This window comes from Seriola aureovittata, chromosome 20 (assembly GCF_021018895.1).
Source record: "Seriola aureovittata isolate HTS-2021-v1 ecotype China chromosome 20, ASM2101889v1, whole genome shotgun sequence".
Classification (NCBI taxonomy): domain Eukaryota; kingdom Metazoa; phylum Chordata; class Actinopteri; order Carangiformes; family Carangidae; genus Seriola; species Seriola aureovittata.
In genome coordinates this window covers 3643357-3665461 of record NC_079383.1, presented here as the reverse complement: position 1 = coordinate 3665461, position 22105 = coordinate 3643357, and the positions used below count along the sequence as shown (strand labels likewise).

Genomic DNA, 22105 nt, shown 5'->3' with positions numbered 1-22105 from the left:
CATGTGGATTGATGAACTGATTTTAAAGGAATGAATCTGCCGAGCAGAGACGCTTCGGTGATGTAAGTGTTTGACTCCGGTTCTTTCCAGCGGGAACAATGAAGAAGCTCTCCTTCAGCGTTTTGGTTTCACCCTGACTTTCTGCATCGCCTCAAATGCACTCTGAGGTGTTTTTTTCACATGTGCTTGGAAAGATGATAGAAAATCACTCAGGTTGTATTGAGTGGGCGGAGGTGAGTTTTCGTGAAACGGCTGTGTGAGAGGTGCTTGTTTTCCCACAAGTCTTCAGGGGATTCCCCTCTCCTTTCTCTGCTGTAAACCAGCATCACCACACCGCTGATGGACGTCTCTGTTTGGCAGGTGCTCATATACTTGGCGCCTACTGTTGCCCACAGCGATGAGGCTGTCAGGGCAGAATGCCTTCCAAGAGTTCAGGGGAACATTATATTTCACATTATCTCAGAACAATAGGTCATTTCCTGCTCGCTGCAGGCCAGAGAGGCTGATCAGGGGCTGCCAAGCCCCAGGAAGGGAGCACAGACTGCAGGAGAAGTTGGCGTCTAAAAGGGGGGGAACTGTATGAAGTTGATGAATTGTTGGGTAGGTGGTTCCAGAGTGGGTGCAAGCTGAACTAACCTGCCAGTTAGTGTGAGCAGGAACAGCCACAGAGTGTATTTCAGGTCTGATTTGAACAGAAACACGTGTCCATAACTTCAGCGCCAGTTTGACTGTTTTTTTAACCAGACTGCAAGGGGGTGGAGGTGGGGGTTGGGCTCTGTGGATAGAAATGTCAGTTTCTCAGTCCAGACTAAAATGTCTCATGAACTATTGAATAAATTGCTATTATATTTGGTTCAGATATTCATGGTACCCAGTGGATGAATCCTACTGACTTTTCCTCTTGCACCACCTTGAGGTTGACATTTGTGATTTTGAGTGAAATATGTCAACAACTGGATGGATTTTCAGTTCCAGTTGGGATGCATTGTAAAAACTTTGGTGATTATTAACATTTAATCTATCACGCTCATCAGGTCAAAAGTTTTTTATTTCATGACCAAGTACATCCAAAACTACCGACGTTCCCATCAGCCTCAGCTGAACCTTACGTTTAGTGTTGACTAGCAAATGTGAACATGGTAAATACCTATCCACTAAATATCATCATCCTCCTATTGTTTTGACGGGAACGTCACCACGGTGTTCATACAGTAAGAGCGTTTAAACTCTGAAGTGACCCGGCACCGAGCTGATCTGTGGACATGAAATACCTCAACTATACCTGACTGGAAAGATCATGTTGCATAAAACCGCAGAGCAACCATTAAACTACAGAAAGTAGAAGGATCCAACTCTAGAGGGCCGGACAAATCATAAACTGAGTGATTCCTTAAGTTTTAAGTATAAGAATAAGATAAAGAGAAAATCTTAAATACTATAGTGACTATTTTAAAGAAACCTTAAGACTCAAATCTTAACTTAAGGTGTTCTGTGCAACCAGGCCCTCCATGTTAACATCATCATTGTGGGAATGTTAGCATGCTGATGCTAACATTTAGTACAGCCTCACAAAGCCAGCAGCATGGTTGTGGACTCTCAGTCTTGTTTTAGCCTTAATTGTTTGGAGGGTGTTAAGCAACTGCAAACATTTTTGCAGCAGCTGGGCAAGTTGGCAAATCTCACAAATTTCAACTCTGTGGTTACATGAAAACCAACTGGGAGGCAGTCGTGTCACTGGGTCACTGTCGACCCCACCCAGATCCATCTAATTATTTAGCGCAGGCGCCAAATGCTTCGCAAACCTCTGGAAATACCTTTTCGCTGAGCGCCCTTTCTCTCTCACCCACATCTTTCTTTGGGTTGCGTAACTGCTCTTGTGTTGTATTATTGAAACGTTTGGCTCTGATTAGTGCAGCAGATGAAACAGCTAAATGCTAATGTGTGATTTCCCAGGGGGCCGCCCAGCTTCATGGACTGCAGGTGTTTGTCGGGGGAGGAGGAGGGTTTTTAAAGTGCATCAATGCCAATTATGCCCAGCGTTGTTTGTATTTTCTGTTACTCTTTGGGGCAGGTAAACACTCCTCTCTTGCTTCTGAGGTATTTTTGAGGTGGCTGCAGATGCCCAGTGCAGTTCATATCGAACCCCTCCCCCGCCCTTTGCACATGAGGTGTGTGAGCTGTTAAAACCAGTCAGGCATTAAATATGAGAAATGTTGTGAGCACCACAGTCTCTCCTTGGCTCTGCTCTGGCGAATAACGTGGTATTGATTATCTTGATGGACACAAACCCTCCCACGTATCAGCACTAGGTCACAGATCCATTGTTTTCTCCTCAGTAATATCTGTGATACCTGAGCATTCATTTCAACATCTGAACATCACAGGTCAAAGGTCATTCTGCTTTACATTTCTGTTTAAAGATGTTTTTACAGCTCTGGGCTCAGGCGGAGCACTGAAGGCTTCCAGCTGTATGATATCATGTGAGCAAACTCGGCTGCCTTCAGGATCATGGATTCAGGGTCCAAGGTGTATAACTCTCTTTCACCGTCCTGTTTCACTCTGCCACTCCTTTTTTCAATCCCTCCATCTCCATCCTTCTGGGACGGACTGTTCTTTTTTCTGCTGTGCTGAGCAGGCAGCAGCGCCGAGCCTCCCGGCTTCCCTTCTCTTCTCCTTCATTTAATTTTTTCTACAGTACATCGCCGCAGATTTATCACCTCGTGCCGTATTCTCCCAAAAGCATCGGAAAAGGAGGGGAATTATTCCTGGGTCCTGACAGTGGGGGGCCTCAGGCTGGGGGTGAGGAGAGATGGTGTGTGAAGAAGGAAGGGAAATGGAAGAAGGAAAGTGGATGCTTGAAACGGGGTCTGAAAAATGTGACTCATGTAAACGCTGCCGAGGAGGAAAAAAGGGGGGATGAGTATAATTGATTCTGACGACCGACCTGAGTTGGATGGCGGTCTTCCCCAGGGGGGGAGACGGTGAGCGGATTCCAGCCAGAGTCATTGTAGTGGGGGAAGGGGACGAGATGGAGGTGGAGATGGAGGTGTGGAGAATATCTTTCTCTCTCTGTTTCACACACACACACACACATGTTGTCACAGGTCACTTTTGGGGACTTACATTAAGTTCCTGGAGACACACCATATACCTAAACACTTCTTACCTAACCCGAACCTTAACCTCACCCTGACCTTAACCACTGACCCAAAAATCCACACAGCTTAATTGTCCCCAATTAACTGGTCTGTAGTCTTTGTCCCCAAAAATACTCTATGACCTACACACACACATTCAAATCACCATGTAATCCAACACATCCGCTTGAGTCCAGGATCCAGACCAGCCCTCCTTTACCTACTCAATCTTTACTTAACAGCACACCATGTTACATATGCATGAGCTAATTAAGCTATCAAATCACAGACTTCCCCACCTGTCTGTTTTTTTTGTCTTAATTGAAGGTGGGAGATAAACGATTTGATGGATTAAGACGAGGCCTCGGCTCTTAAATCAGACTCTCTTTTTCTCATTCACACAGTTGTGTGCAGGAGAACTCTCTTCCTCTTATCAGTCCACGCCCACGGCTCCTTGGAGCCAGACTAAATAAATGAATTACTGATTCAGATGCCTGCTTACTTGCTAACCTTGTTAGCTTTTGCACTCCAGCAAACAGAAAGCTCCTTGTTTGTGTGTGTGTGTGTCTGGAATGATTGTATTGATGATTGTTATATCTGTGTATGTGTGTGTGTGTATGCATATATGAGGGGTCCATTTGTCCTCCAGCAGGCCTGATTCATTAACCTTATGTGTAAGACTGCTCAGTAAATGTAGGTTACTGCTCAGGCAGACGTAATTCCCCAAAGGCAAAGAGCGGCATTAGCATCCAGTTATCTCGTCACATTCCCCCGGAGCGAACATGACTCCAGAAAGATGCTCTCTGTCTCGTTTGAATTCTGCTGGACACCCACACATACACACTCGTACACTACCGCACACACAGGTAGCAGAAATAGAAGCTGATGCGAGCGTAGAGGAATGAGCACAGGAGAGGGGTAAAATAGGCCCATCATGATCGGATAAAGATTTCGTCTTAGGCGATTTTTATCAGCTCCTGACGGTGCTGTGCAGATGTTTCAAACTCAAGGTGAGCCACCCTTGATTTTATTTACTCGTCAGTCAAGGAGAAACACAGGATCAGACAGAATCAGACCTTTATCCTGCCAGATCCAAAGCCTCTACGCTGAGTATATTGAGGCTCAGAGACTTTGAGTTATATGAGAAGAGAGGAGAGGATTGGAACAGATGGCAAGAGTCCCCCTGGGCGAACGGCGCCTACCCCACTGCACACTGGGAGCTCTTGACCATCTGGACCAAAAGCAATGAGCAGCATCCCCTCAGCGGATTCTCCATTGAAGAGACATGGAAAAGGAGAGGCAGGCTCACTCGAAGCAATGTCACCAACATACTGTCCATCGGTTCCAGTCCTGACGTGTCCCACATACACACCGGGGAGGTAGAGTGATCAGATCTGTTGCTCTTCTTGTACAGGAATGAATGAAGTACATGTTGTGTGGGAGGCTGAAATTAAAATGCATGTGTCAACCCTTTCCCCGACTATTTCTGGCATTTCACACACACACAATTGTGGAGAAAATGCGCTTTTCATAGATGCAGGGAGGGTGGAGATCTCTCTGATACTCTGTGAGCCGTCCATCCTTCCATGTAAGCACTTGCTGGAGTGGTCGGTTAAACTTGCTCCTATGGCAGAAATAATGTCTCTCCTACAAATCAGAGGCATGTTTTTGATTTGGCTCGATTAGCCATGCGGTCATCTCTCATGATGAAGCGCATCAGACTGTTGGAAATCAGACTGGAAATGGAAAAGAGGAGAGGAAACCAGCTACTAAGCACCTAGCTTCTTTAGTCCAAGGTTTGTGTGTGTTTGCTTTTAATTGAATCCAAATTTACGTGATGGCTACTGGCTGGAGCAAGATACAAGTTTCTCTTACTTTGTTCAACAGATTTTGGTATATGATGAACAAGTCAGCGGCACACTGTGAACAAACCACTAAAGAAATTATGGAAAATTAAGAAGCAAGACTAATGGAAGCTCTGCTGCTGATGCAGCTGCTTATGTCATGATCTCAACAATAATAATACAGTGACCTCCTCGGGTTAGTTTAGTTTAGAACTAAACCAGAAGCATTTTAGGAAATGATAGAGTGCTGCAGGGGTGACAACCGTAAAATGAGCTCTGTGGGAAACAGATACTTAACATGTTTTTTTTTTTTGGTCATCAAGATAATCTTGAACACCACTTTATGATTTTTGAGGCCTAAACACAATCGCAAGATTGAGGACGCCTCTCCCACAGAAACCTTTCCTCTTACAAAGTTAGTGACAGTTTGCAAAAGCGCGAGTACAAACACATGAGGCTGTAAAGGTGGACAGGTGAGTAGATCGGTTTTCATGTTTGGTGTGATGTTGTTTAACGTCTCCGACAACCTCTGTAGTCTCATTTAGACACTTGTTAGCAACCGGCCTTTTTAACAGACGTCAAAGCTTAAAGAAAACATGACTGAGGTATTTACTGACATATTTCATGTCTTAGAATAAAACGTGACGATGTCTTGAGCTTGTGTTACCCACAGACATTTTTTCAGCCATCTAACCAAAAACTTGTTCCAAAAACCCACAGACGTCAGGATGAGGGAACCAGAGGAGCTAAAATGCTAACTCATTTCTGAAAAGAGGAATATAGGTGGAGTATAATTACAAGAGTTATTTCATTCAGATCCTTCAGATTTGATTTGATCACTCAAAGGTGGACATGGCTTCACAAATACTTAGAGATGGATATAAAGTTGTAGAGGACTGTTGGCCTCCACCCATACCTCCTTCTCCCAGGTTGTTAGAACAGGAGGAGGAAGAGGGAGGAATTAATAAACTGGACCTCAGGCACGTCCCGTGTCAAGTCCTCTAGTCTTCGGTCAAGTGCTGTATTATGTGATGTAATTGTGTTGAATGCCAGCTTTCCAAAATCACATCTGATTGGAAAAGTGTATGTATATGGCACAGGATTACTGGGAGGATATGTGTTTAATTTCTCTGTGTCTTTTATAAACAGTGTCAGTGGCATCACAGGTGGTTTTCTGTGTGTATGTGATGGTAAAAGTGAAGTACAGCGTTTCACAAGCCTAATGATTCTTTAACTGAGGTCCCCTGGAAGGTTCTGGACTGTTATTATCTGTTTTATGACTTTTTAAAAAAGATTTCACCAGACTGTTATCTCTACATGCACATTCTACAAATAATTCAACACTACACTGACAACAACGAACCTTTGTTTCCTGAAACAAAGTTTTATATATGGGGATCCCAATACGTGATTATGGGGGTAACACTTCCCCCAGTGGTTACTCTTTGCTCTTTGTCTCTTTCCTCATGAAACTGACACAAGCAGTGAATGTGAATCCAGTGTTGCAGTGATGTACCTGCACCTCCTCATCCTCCCGAGGTGTCCCCTTCTCTGCTCCATTTAGAGCCACAGCCTGGCTCGGATCGATGCCTCTCTCCAGCCGCCCGTCATCAATTATTAACCTGATCAGCCCTGCTGCTCATTAGATGACTAATCTAGGGGGGTGAGGAGAGACGGGACGCTTTGAAACCTGAGACCGAGAGGCAGCGGAGAAGGGAAGGGAAGGGAAGGGCGGATCACATCTCCAGATCGAGGGAAAGATGGAGGGAGAGTTCATAGATGTGGGATTACCGATTTGTACATCTAAGTCCTGACATCCAGGAGGGTTTATAAATCTTTGATGAAACCATAGAATCACTTTGATGAATGTGCACATGTATCACCAACATATTGCACGTGCTGACGGAAGCTTCACGGGTGTTAGTGTATTAAGACAGACTGGCAACAGAGCGTGCATCAAAAGTGAGAAGTGAGAAGGTGGGAGTGGAGCCAGCAGATTGCATGTTGCACTCTCATTACACCCCACCTAAGTCGCTCTGGAGACCATCTCTGGTCAGTGCGGGTCACATTTTTACTGTCCCATAAATCTCCCACTGCTTTCTCCCAGTGACGCCAGTGTTGTTATTTCAAGTCTCCCTGCATGTTGTTTAGCGGTTTAGTTTCCACCCTGCTCTGTCTGCACATATGGGGTTGAATGAAAGAGAAAGAGAGAGAGCACATGCAAAAGCTAAACAGGTACACACACAAAGTCAATGCATCTCCTCTGACATACGTAGATCAACATGTCCGACGGGTCTCTTCCAGGGCCATTGTGGTGGTGGTGCTGTGGGGGGTGGGGGGGTGTAACTCAAAGACCCAAAGAAAGAAAGAAGGAGAGAAGGAAAGAGAGCAGCCCACAGTTCTCCTTCTTTCCCACTGATCATGTACAAGTGGGTGGGGTGGGGAGGGGAGGGGGCTTTGATCTCCCCTGTCCCCCTGAGAGCCACAGCGAGGTGGGAGTGCAGTGTGACGGCTGTGGTGCACGTTAGCTCTGATTAAAGGGAAATATGCATCACCGTATAGCGCTTTCCTTTTTATCTGCGGCTTGCGATGTAGTGCGATGGCGACGCTAGATTGGGGGCCCGGCATGTACTGATGTCGCAGCTTTATCTTGTGTTCCACCGGAGCTGAAACCCACCTGAAGTTGAATCACTGTCACTTGAATCCTTTGAGTAAAGCAGTTTGAAGAAGTTGAGGAGTTGACGTGAAGCCAGCTACGGTTGTTTTGTGTCAGGGTGCGTTGCTTGTTTGACTAGCAGCAGAAACCACACTAGAAGTGCCCTTTGACCTTTGATGCTGGGTAATATATGCCTCCAATTCAATTAAAGCTGAGGACCTGCATTCCACACTGGTGTGACAATGATTACCACAGCTGGGCCTGCAACAGAGCACAGAGCATTTGGTTCTGATGGCATGGAGACTAATAAAAGTGCATTCTCATGTGTGCAACTTATTTGTCCCTCTTTGTTTTTCTGTGAGTCTGAAAAGAGCGATTTAGTGTTTCTTTATTCTAAATGCATGAACAGAGAGAGAAAAATATCAAGCATTATTAATGTCATCTCCATTCATTAAATATGAAGCCATCAAAAGGCATGCAACTATTGTATTTGTGCTCCTCTCAGAACATGGCAACCTCACCTTTGTCTGAACCTCAGCAGTCTTCCAGAAATCGTCTCCAGCCCATGTGCTGTGTTTTTAAGCCAGTTTTTTTTTTCTGCTCTGTGGATCCTGTGTGGTGTCTAATAAAAGAGACATAAGAATGTGCATTAAAACCAAAGAGTAGAAACATTTGCAGACTTGTATCTGTGGGTCTTATTATTTTATGACGCTTCAGCAGACAGATGGAAGGTCTGTTGGGAGAGGAGGAGCACAGAGGTGAGGCATATATGGGCTCCTAAAAGCCCTGGGGCTACACCACTTAGCATGACCCTTACATCCTGCACACACGCACACACCTTTGCAGAGTGAAATATCAGTTAATGCAATTCTCTGGATTTGTTCTGATGGACACACAGTGACTCCGTCCTCCTGTCTGCCTCAACCCAAACTCAGTCTGTCTTTTTTGCTACAGTAGATGAGACAATCCCATCAGCCTCAACTCTAGCTCGTCTTCTGTGCTAATTAGAAAATGTTAGCATTCTAACACACTGAACTCATTTGGAAACATTTAACGTGGTAAATGAAAGCATGTAAGCATTTAGCTTCACTTCACACAGCTGCTAGCATAGCTCTTAGCCTTGTTATCATTGCAAATTGAATATCTTTAGGTTTTGTTGGTCAGACAAAACAAGCAATTTGAAGATGCCTTTTTGTGACATTTTATAGACCAATTAACGATTAATCAGTAATAATTATAAGTAATTGTTTGTTGCAGCCCTACTTTTGTCATTTATGTTTCAAAACAAGAACACTTTGCATGTCTAGGAGCATAGGAGCAGGATGAGTGGAGTCGAAGTAGCAGTTGTACCAATAAACACTTTATTTGCAACATTTCACTGCTAGACTTTCATCATCAAACTTTTTTTTTTTTTTTGCCTGATGAAGTTGCAAATAAATTGTTTATTTCAAGTCAGACAGTGTGCCGGATTTTTCAATTGCTACTTCGGACATTGATGTTTGACACATATATTGGCTTATAATTGTACCTTATGTCCAGAAAAATGTTTTTCACTTTTCGTGTGGTCCAGTTGCTCAATGTGCAGACTCTGGTCTGGATCCAGACTGGAAACTGAAGCTGATAGAAACAACAGTTAGGCTGGAAGCAATATTCAATCATTTAGATTATCTTCAAATTTCCTGTCATATGCAATTTTTCTCATAATAATAATAAAAACGCCCAATATAATTATGTATTTAAAAGACAACTGAAACATAAAATACAACGTTATTACATTATTAAACCCCCACAACAACAGCATTATATCAATTTACCTGTCATTTTTCAGTGGCTTGTAGCTGCAGTTAGCTCATTGTTGGATGTAGCAGAACGTGAATGGCATGTTCCAAGTGGACTGCAAAGCTTTTTGTGTAACATAGTTCTGAACCTAATCATCCACAAACAGTCCGTAGTCTTCAACAAAGCATATCTTTATTCTCATAAACATCAGGTTCTTCAGATACACAAACAGAGCACAAACACTTTCAGTCTTTTTTTTTTTTGTTTGTTTTGTTTTTTAGGACACCGTCAACAGATTGAATGAGCCAAACACATTATATCACCTGGTGTGGGGTTTTTCACTTTCGGACTTGTGCTGACAGTCGTGTGTGTTTCTCATCTAAACTGAGGAAAGAAGAGTCTGACCCTTACTTCTGTCACTTCCTGGTTTGTGTTGAGGGCATGGAAACAAAGGACAGTTCACTGATGAACACGCAAACATGGCATTCAATGAACAGTAGTACAGTATGCTGCATTTGACTCACTCAGTGCGACATGTACACATCAGTGCTTTGCCCTTCATTCACAGTCCTACGCTTTGTGTCAGACACATAAGGACAGCTCTGCATGGCTTTTGTTGCCAGGTTTGGCAATGATATATTCATCTCGTTTCCCCTCCTCCACTGTGACAGAACAAAGCAGCTGATTCACTAGTTACTCTATGTAAATATATATATGTTTTTTTTCTCAATATATCTATATCTTCTATCTATAGAATAAGTCTATATAGCATATACTTTTGGTAGGGTTTTTAAAACATTCAGGTACATTCACTTGACCCTGTGATATTTTTTTATATGAAAGATAAACACAGACAAATGTTAACAGAGGTACTTGCCATGTAGTAATGAACTCCCAACCAAATAACAAGACATCAAGCGTCCCCCAAACTAGGAGAAGCAAACATAACAACTGTCTCGGTGCTGGTTCTTTAAGGACCAACCACAAGCATAAATATACTAAAAGATCTGTATTAATCTAGAGTATAAAATAGCATATTTTTCTGGACTTGACAACGGTTTATATTAGCTCTAATCATAGAGTCTGGGTGCACACAATTCCACAGGTGCATACATGAGCTGGCAACGACAGGTAGGCAATTCGATGGTTTCCTTTGCGTGTTTACTAAATCGACAAACAGTTTTCCGTCAGTGGTTAAAAAGCTTAAATGCAAAACTCACTTCTACAATCACTAGTGTGAATAGACCCTTGGCATATCATAGAATACACATAGAGGCATTAATCAACAAGTCAAGGAGATAGAACTTGGCCTACAGAGGACCATACTGATGATAAGCCACATTACGCATGAACGATTTTTTTTTTTTTTTTTCAGAAGGCCACAAGGATGTCACTTGGGTGCTGGTTAGAAAAGTGTTTTCTTCATGGATCCAAGTTGACAGAGGACCCTAATACTGCCCTTAGTCAGACTGAAAGTTCAAGTCATAACTGAAAATATTGATTTTTCTGTTACACGAGCAATATCGCATAAAACGTCTTTTAACCTGTAATAATCCAAGGCCAGTAGATAAATTGTCAGCCAGTGTGACAGTAGACAGTGTGCCCTTGTTGTGAGATTTACATTTCTCAGTATTTCAAAAGATCACTCCACCCGATTCAAAAGAAATAAACAAAAAACATATTTCACACATTCCCACGGTGCTATTCAGCCACGCAGATCATCTTGGTTGTTTCAGTCGATGTCAAAGACGTCATCATTAAAATTACTGCGCAATCCAAAACAATGGAGGTCAATTCAATTGTTTTTGTGGAAGATGCAGTATTTAAAAATGACAGTTTATAAACTGAACATGTATTTGTCTTCCAAGTTAAATAACTGGCTTTAAGATGAATCACAACATCTCTGGTTTGTATCTGCCCTAGGACCTATTTCTGCATTTCTCTCTCCCTCGTCATCACTCTGCTAATCATAAATCGCCTAAACAAATGTTGTTGTGCTGAACTTTTGAAATCAAATTTTTCCTCTAGATTGGAGGCAGAAATCTCAGCAACAGATATCGCAAAAACTGAGCACATAAAACCAAATGATATGCATGGCTAGATACCACAAGAGGTAAGTGTTTGGGTGAAATGACCATCTAACAGTTTCACTGTGTCAGCTTGGTTATAAATAAGCCATTTAGTAACATTTAAATAAGCAGTAGAAAAAAATAATCATCTAATTTCCAACAGGATATTAAATACATACCTCCAAACAAAATGAAGTAAAAAAAAAAACAAAACAAAAAACAAATAAAAACAGTGCAATCAAAATAACATGGAAAATAATATTGTTTATAAAATTGGATTTTCTGACCTAGAGAGAATCTCTCTTATGAAATGTAACACAAAGATCAGTTTTCACCATTCTTTTTCCTTTCCTTTCTTTTGGCCCACGTCAAAAGCCTGAACTGGTGAAAGATGAAACTAGTGGTAAAAGACATAAGAGAGACCCTCCATCCCTGTGCTGCTGATTGTTAGGACTGAGTGTGTATGAGGAGGAGCCACAGTGAAGGGCTCCATGCCCTCCGAGGGCCAGGCTGGTTAGTGTGGGCTTAGAGCAGGAGTGTCCAGATCCCCGTCCGCCTCACATTCTTCCTGGCCAGGGTAGGAGCTCAGGGCGTCCCAGAGCAGGCTGGGTTTCTCACAGTGGTGGCAACTCCTCCAGTGCTCCATAACCCCCTCCTTAGTGTCCAGTACCTCGCTGCACAGCACACAGTTAAAGGCTGCACCTGCCGCAAGGACACCGAGTCCTCCACCGCTGTCTGGTGATGAGATGGTCGCGCTGTCTGTCCCCTCTCTTCCCCGGTGGTGGGACATGATGTGCCTCTTGAGCTTGGAGAAGGAGAAGAACTCCTCGTCACAGCTGCCGCACTTTACCAGGTTGTGTTTCTCGTTGAATTGCCGCCAATAGTGGGCTGCGTGCTTGACCAGTTCTTTCTCAACCTCGCGGCCCCCCCGCAAAGGTTGGCCATCATAAAGTCGAACCTGGACCTCTTCCCTGTGCACGTACAGTAAGTGCATCTTCATGTCAGCAAAGGTGGGAGTGATCGCCTGACAACGACCACATTTGATCTGCAGCTCCACGGGGTCTTCATGGTCCTGCTCATCTGATGGCTCTGGGGAGTTGGCCCTGGGGAGGAGAATGAACAATGCACTGTTGAATGTTGCCTCATCAATTTATTTACACATTTAATCTAAGTGTTGGAATCTCACAAAACCTGCACCAAGGTAAACGCCGTGTTTAAGTAGGAATCCTTATGATGAAGCTTATAATAATCTTACCCCTCAATAGACATGTCATCCTCATGATGGCTGATCGACGGTTCTACGGTCAGCACCACCTTATGGACCTCTCTCAGATGACTGAAGTACACCCCCACATACCCAAAGGCCTTCTCGCAGAACTCACAGCACAGAGAGCGACGTGGTCGTACCTCCGAGTGGTGAAGCTTCATGTGGGTGCTCAGGCTGCCGGAGTGAGCGTAGGCTTTGCGGCACACTGGACAGGCGTAGGGCCGACTGTTGGTGTGACTGTTCATGTGGCTCTGGAGGTGGTGCTTGAACTGGAAACAGCGGCTACAGGTGGGACAGCGGTGCAGCGGACGGCTGCCTATGAACACTCTGGGATGGGAGGCACCTTTCAGGTGGAGGGTCACTGGGGCTGGTTGGGGAGGACAGTCAGGGGCCTTGGTTGGAGTAGTGGTGGGGAGCTGGGGACCAAGTACGAGCTCCTGTTCCTGGCCTTCTGAGGTAATGGCAGGCAGACTAACCAGTTGGGGAACTGTTTCCATAACCAACATGGGCTTGGGGCGGATGCTCCGGTACTTCTTTGAAATGTCAACTTCCTTTTGCTTGGAGCCAGGAACAACTGCTGGCGGCTTCTCAGGGACCCTTCTACGGAAAAAGGACAAGGACCTCTTCTTTCGGGCCTCAAATGCCAAGATGTCTTCCATTGTCTTTCTCTTCCTCCCTCGCTTCTTGCCGGGTGGTTTCTGGATGGTCCCCAAAACAGGCATGAGTGTGGTCTTGGCCTGTGGCTGTAGAGCAGAGTTTGACACCTGGTTGTGACTCAAAGCTTCGGCTGGCTCGAGGGTCTTGGATGTAGGATCTATGGGGCTGGTGTGTCCTGTCTGGCTGGAGAAATCCTTCTTCTCTGGTGACAAACTGCTGAGCTTGGCAGCTGGGATGAGGGTGCTCTTCATTTTAGAGTAGGGCAGAATGGGCAGTTTACCCTTAGGTGGGGATGGGATAATCTGGACTGCTTTGCTGAAGATGGCCGGGGACAGGACAGTGATACTGCTCTGGGGCTGGCCTGTGGTGGGGTTGGATTGGCACAGCCTCACTGTGGTCTTACTTTCCTCTGAGGATTTGACTGGGGAGCTTTTGACAGCAGTAGGGGGGTACTGGAGGTTCTGAATAAGGCCAGTTGTAGCGGATCGTTCAGAGCCATCTGGCGTTCGCTCCAACTGAGAGCTGGGATACAGGACAGCATTGTCTGGAAGCAGAGCAGTGACAGAGATGTCCGAGGAGCCCGGGTCAATCAGAATTACCTGCTCGGATGGTTCCTCTTTCGGCACTAAGGTTTCTTTTGTGTGCTTGGACTCCTGTTTTTTCTTTACAGCTGTTGATGACCCACCCACCACTGATTTGGTCTGTGATGTCATAGTAGCCTTGGAGGCCTTTTTCATCGTGGCAGCTGGTGGTGGTGATTTGACCTTATCTGTGGTCCCCTTGCTCCTCACTGGCTGGTATCTGGGAATGGGCAGTTTGAGGTTCTTTTGGATTGACTGGGTTTGTTGCTGTTGTTGCTGTGGTGTCTGGGAGGAGACAGAAGGGGGCAGCGCCACCAGGGAGAACGTGCCATCCTGACCGGCTATTTGCATCAGTGCATAGTTTTGGGTGGGCACAATGATGGACTTGGGGCTGGAGGCGGTGGTAGCCTCAGGGAGGGCAGAGGGAGGCTGGCAGGACAGGACCGCAGGGGAGGGGGAGGGCACCACGGCCGGGGCCTTGGGGGCGATGTTCCGGAACTGAAGGCTCTTCATCTGAAGGGCTGGACTCACTTGCTACCAACTGAAACGCAAACACAATAAATCATTTATATTAGTTATTGCACTGAGAATAGCTCTCCTTTCCAGCATTAAATTGCCCTTCTACCCTAAAGTTTCCACATCAACAGTAACTGCCAGCATTGCAACACCGCGTATGATTGCAGTCTTAAATCTGTTTGATCTAACATACCTAATAGTAATAACTGTGATGGCTACATGACTTCCTGGTCTTGTCTGGAAGCTGCCAAGGTCATTACAATAAATGTGACCTCAGTGCAAAAGGGTTTTTTTGTGCAACCCAAGCAGGAGAGAAGGAACCACACTGTCAAAAATACAGGCATCTGCACAAGTGTGACAAGCTGTCCTATTACCCATGTCTCTGGTCACACTCAGCAGGCTCTTTCTCCCCCAGGCTTAGGACAGACTGCCCCCTTTGATTTGGGCTCAGCATGCAGCCAAGGTACATGCTGGGGCTCTGTGGGGGGGTCCTTGTACCTCCCCTCACTTCCTGGAAGGATCAGTCAGTGGAGCGTGAAAGCTGCCCAACGGCAGGATCTTTACCAGATGAAGAGGGGGCTCTCCTCTCATCTCCCCCTCCACTGACCAGCACTGCAACCTGGCCAGAGGCAATGAGGATGCCGCTGAAAAAAAAAAGAGCCCTGGATTTACTTTATCATCCCTTGTTCACAAATAATGTTTCATGGTTGCCCAGTGGGGATAAGGCTTTTTCCACACTGGGTCTCGCCATTCTGCCTGTGTTGATACAAAATACTGCTGAACTCTATGAGGAACCTATAACCTCAGAGTGAGGTTTTAAACAAGTCTTTATTATCTGAATCTACCGAACAGTTTCCACCCATCAATCAAAAGCCACAGGTATGGCTTTAAAAACAAAGGCAAAATTCCCTTTAGTTATATCAATACTGTATCTTTATATCAAAAGGAGGGAGAGATTACAGTGGAATGCTTCAAAGGGTCTAATTGTAAACAGATTCTGAGCTTTGAATTTCACATTATGACCTGACTTTCAAAAGCACTTTTTAATACAGGCAGAGTTCCAGCTCCACTCTAATACTAATCAGCATGAAGTGCAACAATCTGGAGGTGTCACAAAAGGCAAAAATTCAAAAACATAATTTCTCAATACAAGGAAAAAAAACCCCTGTATTCATTTTCAAAGCAGTCTGGGCAAGAAGCTTTCTATGTTCAAAAAGAAGGAGAAGAAAAGAAAAACTGCAAAGGGCATATTGTTTAACAGCTGGAAGTGTTTCTGTGCGGAGAGATTATTTATACAGTACCCCTACCGCATTACGACTCCATAAAACTGGAGATATTCCTCCTCTGCGTGGATAGTTGATTCCAGTTTGACTGTGACTTTGGCTGAAAACAGAGTGGAATAAAACTGTGGGATGTGTGTTCCTCTGGGCATTTTATGTGGCTGCAGAGAGTGGGAGAAGCGTGTAGAGGCAACGCTTGGCGATGAATTCTACCATGTGAAAGTTTGACATTAAGGAGAAAAAAAAAAAAAGGGTGTGTATCAACAGCTGGAGAAGCAGCCAGCAGGCCTGTAATCCTTTTGTCACACATGATTCAGCAGACGTCACCTGACACCAAGTCACACCACACAGAAACAAGTTTCAGCTTTACTACATCCATTTGTCTCATTCCACCTGGAAAAGTAGGAATAGCACTGGAGCAGAGTGGAGGGTGGGGGGTGGGGTATCCTGTTTGAACTTTAATACTTGGCGACATCTAATATTTAAAGAAACTCAGTGCATTTAATATTAGACAATAAACCAAGGGGAATTCGTCATCATCATCCTATAAAGGTGGGAGATAGAGCGACAAGCACTTACCAAATACACAGCCTGCCCCAACAACGCTTCTCATTAATATGCAAATTAGTTCAGCAAGGTCATCTAATCTGACCATGCGCTGTTCCTGAGCTGCTGTGTTTAAAACATCTGTACACAGATGTGTTTGCACAGACCACGATGAAGCCTGTGGCAGGAGGGAGTACAAATATTAAATGAAACATATTAAAAATAAATATTTTAAGATAAAATGTAACAGTTACATACTGCAGTGCAGCATGATGATGCCAATAAATGTATCCTTGCATGAATCTGCATACAAAATGCAAAGAGGAGGGTCAGCACAGTCTTATCCTCGTATCGATCTTTTTATCCATCCAGTGCTTGTTGAGACTGTCCACTGGATGAGTGACAACTGGAGGAAAAGTCAGGGGAAATTTCATGGCAATCCATGCAAAAATGTTCTGATATTTCAGTCTGGATCAAAGTGGTGGACCAACCATTCCAAGAACCATGTTGCTAGTGTGACTAAAGACACTAATTCTTAAAACTTATATCAACAGAAGAGTCCAAAACTGGTCTAAATTCAAACCTGGTAATAACTCTGTTGTGTTTTCACACTGTCTGATCCTGCGTTAACACACACTCACACTCTGAGCTCTACAACAGGAAGTACGCTGATGCAACAGGTGAGTTTCGGTGATGATGACATCTCCTCAAGCCTCAAGCATGGCCTCAAGCCACATCTAGTTATTCACTATACAGAATGGGGCAATGACAAAGTCTCCCTTACTGGTGTAGGCCACGCAACATTAATATTTGAAGAAGCTCTCTAGGCTACTCTCCTCTGTTCTCCCTCGATTCTCTCTTCCCATTTTTACCCTCTATGTGTGTGTGTGTCCCCTCTTTTCATACTATGGGATGCTCCTCTCAGTGTCACATGGGAGCAGGCAGAGAAGAAGAGGAAGAGAGGAGAGGAAGGAGGAGGAGTCTGTTCACTTGTTGACGTCCCAGTGAGGGGACATCAACAACATCATCCTCCATTATCTTGTGGTGACTTTTGAAGTATTCAAGCAAAGAAAGAAACTGCCTGGAAAAATTCAGAGGAAGAGATGCTCAAGAGGCAGACCAGTAAACTTTTAACCAGGTGTAAAAAGTAATTAGGTTTAAATCATATTGAGATACAATCTGACGATCTAATGCAAGAGAAACTGTGATCAATGGCAGATACAAAACAAAGAAAATTATTTCAAGACAGTGTTACTGCTCTGTATTAATCTCCTCCAAAAGGTGCAACATAGCGTAGCATTACAACACTAAGCATTGTGTTCATGGCCGGACACCACAGAGGGAGCTGATGCTCTCGACAAAAAAACATCACTGCACACTTGAAGTTCTACAAAGAGCAGCTTGACTCTCCACAACACTAAAGGGAAAATGTTTTGTGGACTGATGAAACAAAGGGTGAATCGTCTGGGAAGAACCAACAGCAATATGAATGGTGTAAGAAAAGGACTGCACGCTAACATGAATACAAAATACAGTGGAAGGGGCATCACTATTCGGGGCTTTGCTGCCTCTGGGCCTGGACAGCTCCAAATCATCATGAGGAAATTGAACTGTGAAGTTTAACCAGGTCTCTTACAGGATAATGTCAGGGTGTCTGCTCACCTGCTGAAGCTCAGTAGAAACTGGGTGATGCAGCAGGACAATGTCCCTAAACATCAAAGTAAATCTACTACAGGTGTCAAACAAAGAAACTCCACCTCCTGGAGTGGTCCAGTCAGAGCCCAGACCTTAATACAACAGAGATGCTGTGGAATGAGCTGAAGAGAGACACTCACACCAGACATCCTCAGATGCAGCTGAAGCAGCTCTGTAGGAAGAATGGTCCAAAATTCCTCCTGAACATTGTGCAGCTCTGATCAGCAGCTACTGGAGGAGCCGGGTTGAGGTTATTGGAGCAAAAGGAGGATCGATGAGTTATTAAATCCAAGGGTTCACTTGCTTTTTCCACCAGCACTGTTAATGTTTAATGGCTGTTAAATAAAGACACAACAGATTATAATTGTTTGTGTTTTTCTACCATAAGCTCAATGTGTTTGTGATTTAGAAGAGGACCAGGTCACAGTTTAGAAGCAAATAATCCAGGAAAGCAGGTTTTCTTGCCCCTGTAGGTGAACCTTTTGATCAGACAAATTCATTTTTCTTGATCATCTGCCTGACCAAGGCCTTTCTTCCCTGATCACTGAGTTCTGCTGGACGACCAGCTCTTTACTTTGGAAAAAGAAAGAACATTCAAAGCTTTAGAAACTGTTTTAAACTAAGATCCATGCCTCAACACAATCTAATAGCAAAGGTCCATGGAGAGTTCCTTGGACTTCACAGCTCAGTTTTTGGTCTGACAAGCTTTAATTGTGTTCAAATAAATTGAATTAGCATTTTATCAAGTTGTGGAGAGACAATATTTTAAGGATGATCAAAGCAAACAGATTACACCTAGCAAAGGATCAAAATCTTTCATTTTCAATTAATTAGCAAAAATGTTCTTGCTCTGTAATTATCGGTTATTGTGTGTAGAGAAATGGGAAAAAGGAAATTTAATCAATTAATCTATCACACGATAAATTGTGTGAAAAGTGAAAAGGTCTAAAAACTTTCCAACGCCACTGTATTCACCTCCACACACTGGTGTATGTGGATCAGAGATGTTACTTCAGTGAATGAAACGCCTTCAACTGCAAACCCGTGTCTAACTTTAGATGTTACTGCGATCTGACTGGCCTTGCCTCGATTCAGAGGGGAGAAATGCATGGGGAGGTCACAGACGCTACTCAATCTGCTGCTGGATTTGAAATGCCAACCACTCTAATCTGACTGGGGTCAGAGGTCAGGGCTGGGGTGATGCAGAAACCTGGTTTCTGGTCAGAATGTGGGAGGCTGAGGGAGAAAAAGAAGAGAAAAGGTGGGGGTGATCCACAGAGACAGATTATCAGGTAAAGCCAGAGGGGTGAGAGGTGACGATCTGCTGTTTATGCTGGAAACAGGTCAGGGTTGAGCAGAAGGGCAGTGTGGGGACGGGCCAGGCATCCACCTGGAATGGAATGAAATGGTATGAAGTGAACTGCACAAAGCTACACACACAAAAAAATAACTTCAGCTCACACTCTCAAACCAGGACCTGGGTCACATGAAGAGGTGCTCTGGCCAAGACCAATGGGCTGACCAGCCAAAACAACCTGCCTATTGTTAGCCAGTAATGCATCCCTGATGCATTCTCTGATTATGCTTTGTCTCGCTTTGGGCCAACTACTGTTTGAACTGCAGAGTCCAGCATTCTGCTCCCAGTGTATCGAGTCTGTGGCTGCGACCCAAATGCAAGACAACCTCGCCTGTTTTTAGAATAAGTTAAGAGCACTAAAAGACATTCTCATGTGAAACTGTCAGCCTCTGGACAGTTTGTTAACGGTAGACAACAGGAAAAGGGAATCAGGTTTTTTCTTTTGTGGTGAGACTTAATGAAAATCAAATGTGAAGTGTTTTGAGGAAAGCAGAGCAGGGAGCAGAGGAGTGTGAGGTTTGTTATCTCCCTTGTAGGTGAGAGCAATTCTCATCTGGGACTCAAAGATAGAGCCTGGAGATGGAGGGGGTCTGGAATGAAGAGTATATGTGTACATGTGGGAGGGAGGGCTAAAAACCCAGCAGAGGCCAAGCTCCCCCAGGTTTTAGCCCAGATGAAAGGCCAGGATCTGGGCTAGATAAGAGGGCAAATCACAGGGGGTCAGGGCCAGCCGGCTGTGAGAAGCCATGTCCAGCGGCCATCTTTCACCGACCTCCTCCCTCTACCTCTCTGTGTCTCGCACACACAAACACACATACACAGCATGTGGGATTAGTGAATATGTGTGAGAGAGAGGTAGTTAAAATATATAAATATATATATTAATATACATTTTCTCAATTAAAACAAAAGGAGCTGTTCATGGATATTGCAGTCCAAGAGGAAATGAGATCATACCATTTTCTTTCCTCCTCAGTGAATGTAAGAATTATCTGTGCTTGATCGCGTCTTCCTGCATGCATGCTAACTGCTCATCTTTGCTCTCCAGCCTAAGGTGTGTGTGTGTGTGTGTGTGTGTGTGTGTGTGTGTGTGTGTGTGTGCGCGCGTTTGTGTGCGTGTGTACGCCAAGGAGCTAGGGTCTGGAGCGAAGGCGATCATGGGGAAAATGAAATCAGTGTTTGCAGAGGTCCTTGTTTTGTCCCAAAGCTCTGCTGAATGAGAGGGCCAAAAAATAGATGCACGTGCACGTGCACACACACACACACACACACACACACACACAGAACACCAAACAACAAACAGTGAAAGGTAATGCAAGAGAGAACATTACAGCACCATATGGTATTCATGGCATGCACACAGATACACACACACACACACACACACACCCCGTATGTTATCCACTGTCACCTGAGCAAATCAATGTGAGGGAGAAATCCATTCCAATTAGGATCCCGCTGCTCTGCCCTGCATGTGGATGTAGATTAATCGATAGAGAAATCCCACTGCTCACCTGCCGTTCCTCTTATAGAAGACGCTGAACTGAGACTCTGGATGTTTTGCTTTCATTGACTCACATCTTAGAAATAATGAAATGATTGCTCTAATCATTTCCATTTGTATTTAAACAGTTTTCCAGGTAAAAATATTCCAGAGTGAGGCAGAGAACAGAGAGTGGTCACTGCAGAGAATGTGGACACTCAGTAAAAAACGAGGCGCTGCCCTTTGAAGGCAGGATGCTGTAAACCCCTGACAACCAATGACCTTTGACCTGATGTCCAACAAGGCCATGTGTCATCCCCAGGAAGTTGTAACACCTTCAATCATCCATGCTCACAGATGAACCAAATGAGCATATGAGCGTGCGCACAAAATGACACAAACGCACGGTCACGTGCACGTGCACACCGATGACACGGCTGTCGGCTCAGGGCTGAGTGGCGTCGACGTGAAGCCGAGGTGACAGCAGTGTGTCGGAGCGCGTGTGCGTGTGCAGAGGTGTGTGCTCAAGGTCTCAAGTGTTAATGTGCTCCCCCCTCAGGCAGCCAGCACTGTGTTAGCCATCCAGACTTTGCTCGACACTAAACCTTTACCTGACCTTTCCCTCCGCCGTGACATTTGGACCCTTCTGAATAGGTCAAACAGCACTAAAGAGTGGTGGAAAAATGGAAGGAGGGGAGCTGGAGGAGAAAAAGGAGAAAAAAGAGGAGAGGGATGAGGGCTGTCAGAAATCAGAACAGGGAGGTGACAAGGAGTGGGAACATATAAGTGGAGAAGGATGTAGTGAATGGAATTCCCTTTCCTTCAGTGTGTTTATACTGTAGATTTTTTGTGCATGTAAAAGTTCAGCAAAGAAAGTTTTTCTCTTCCACAGAAAACTTTAGGTGCCTGAAACACCTTGTTTTTGTTCCAGGCTTTTCTTCCGTAGCTTATCTTCATGACTGTGTAATACATTTGCATAAAGCCCACCTACTGATTCGTTTGACACGCCCTCAAACAAAGCTAGTTAGAGAAGAGGCCGGGAAGAGTTTGGACAGTTTTAGCCTGTCGCCATGTCGAGAAGATGCTTTTTTTTTTGCAAATGTCTTTTAAAAATTTAAGTAAAATTTTTTGGGGCATTTTTTTAATCATACTTTATTTGATAGGGAAAGTGGAGAGAGACAGGAAATAGGGTAGAAAGTGTGGGAGAGACATGAGGGTCTGGCTGGCCATCGGGCCAC

The 22105-nt window shown here is 44.5% G+C and overlaps 1 protein-coding gene across 3 annotated transcripts in view; it reads right to left on the bottom strand.

The window, feature by feature from the left end:
- Positions 1 to 9589: 9589 nt before the first annotated feature.
- The window catches only part of znf438 (zinc finger protein 438), a 48946-nt gene continuing 36430 nt past the window's right edge, over positions 9590 to 22105 (bottom strand). For 2 of the 3 annotated variants that reach the window (XM_056364611.1, XM_056364613.1), the window contains 2 exons: positions 12741 to 14531; positions 9590 to 12588 (listed from right to left, as the gene is read on the bottom strand). In XM_056364611.1, coding sequence (XP_056220586.1) covers positions 12000 to 12588; positions 12741 to 14503 — 2352 coding nt within the window. In that variant the 5' untranslated portion in view covers positions 14504 to 14531 and the 3' untranslated portion in view covers positions 9590 to 11999. Of the gene's footprint in view, positions 12589 to 12740; positions 14532 to 14880; positions 15124 to 22105 lie in introns of those variants that run through there. The other variant, XM_056364612.1, reaches the window with a different exon arrangement.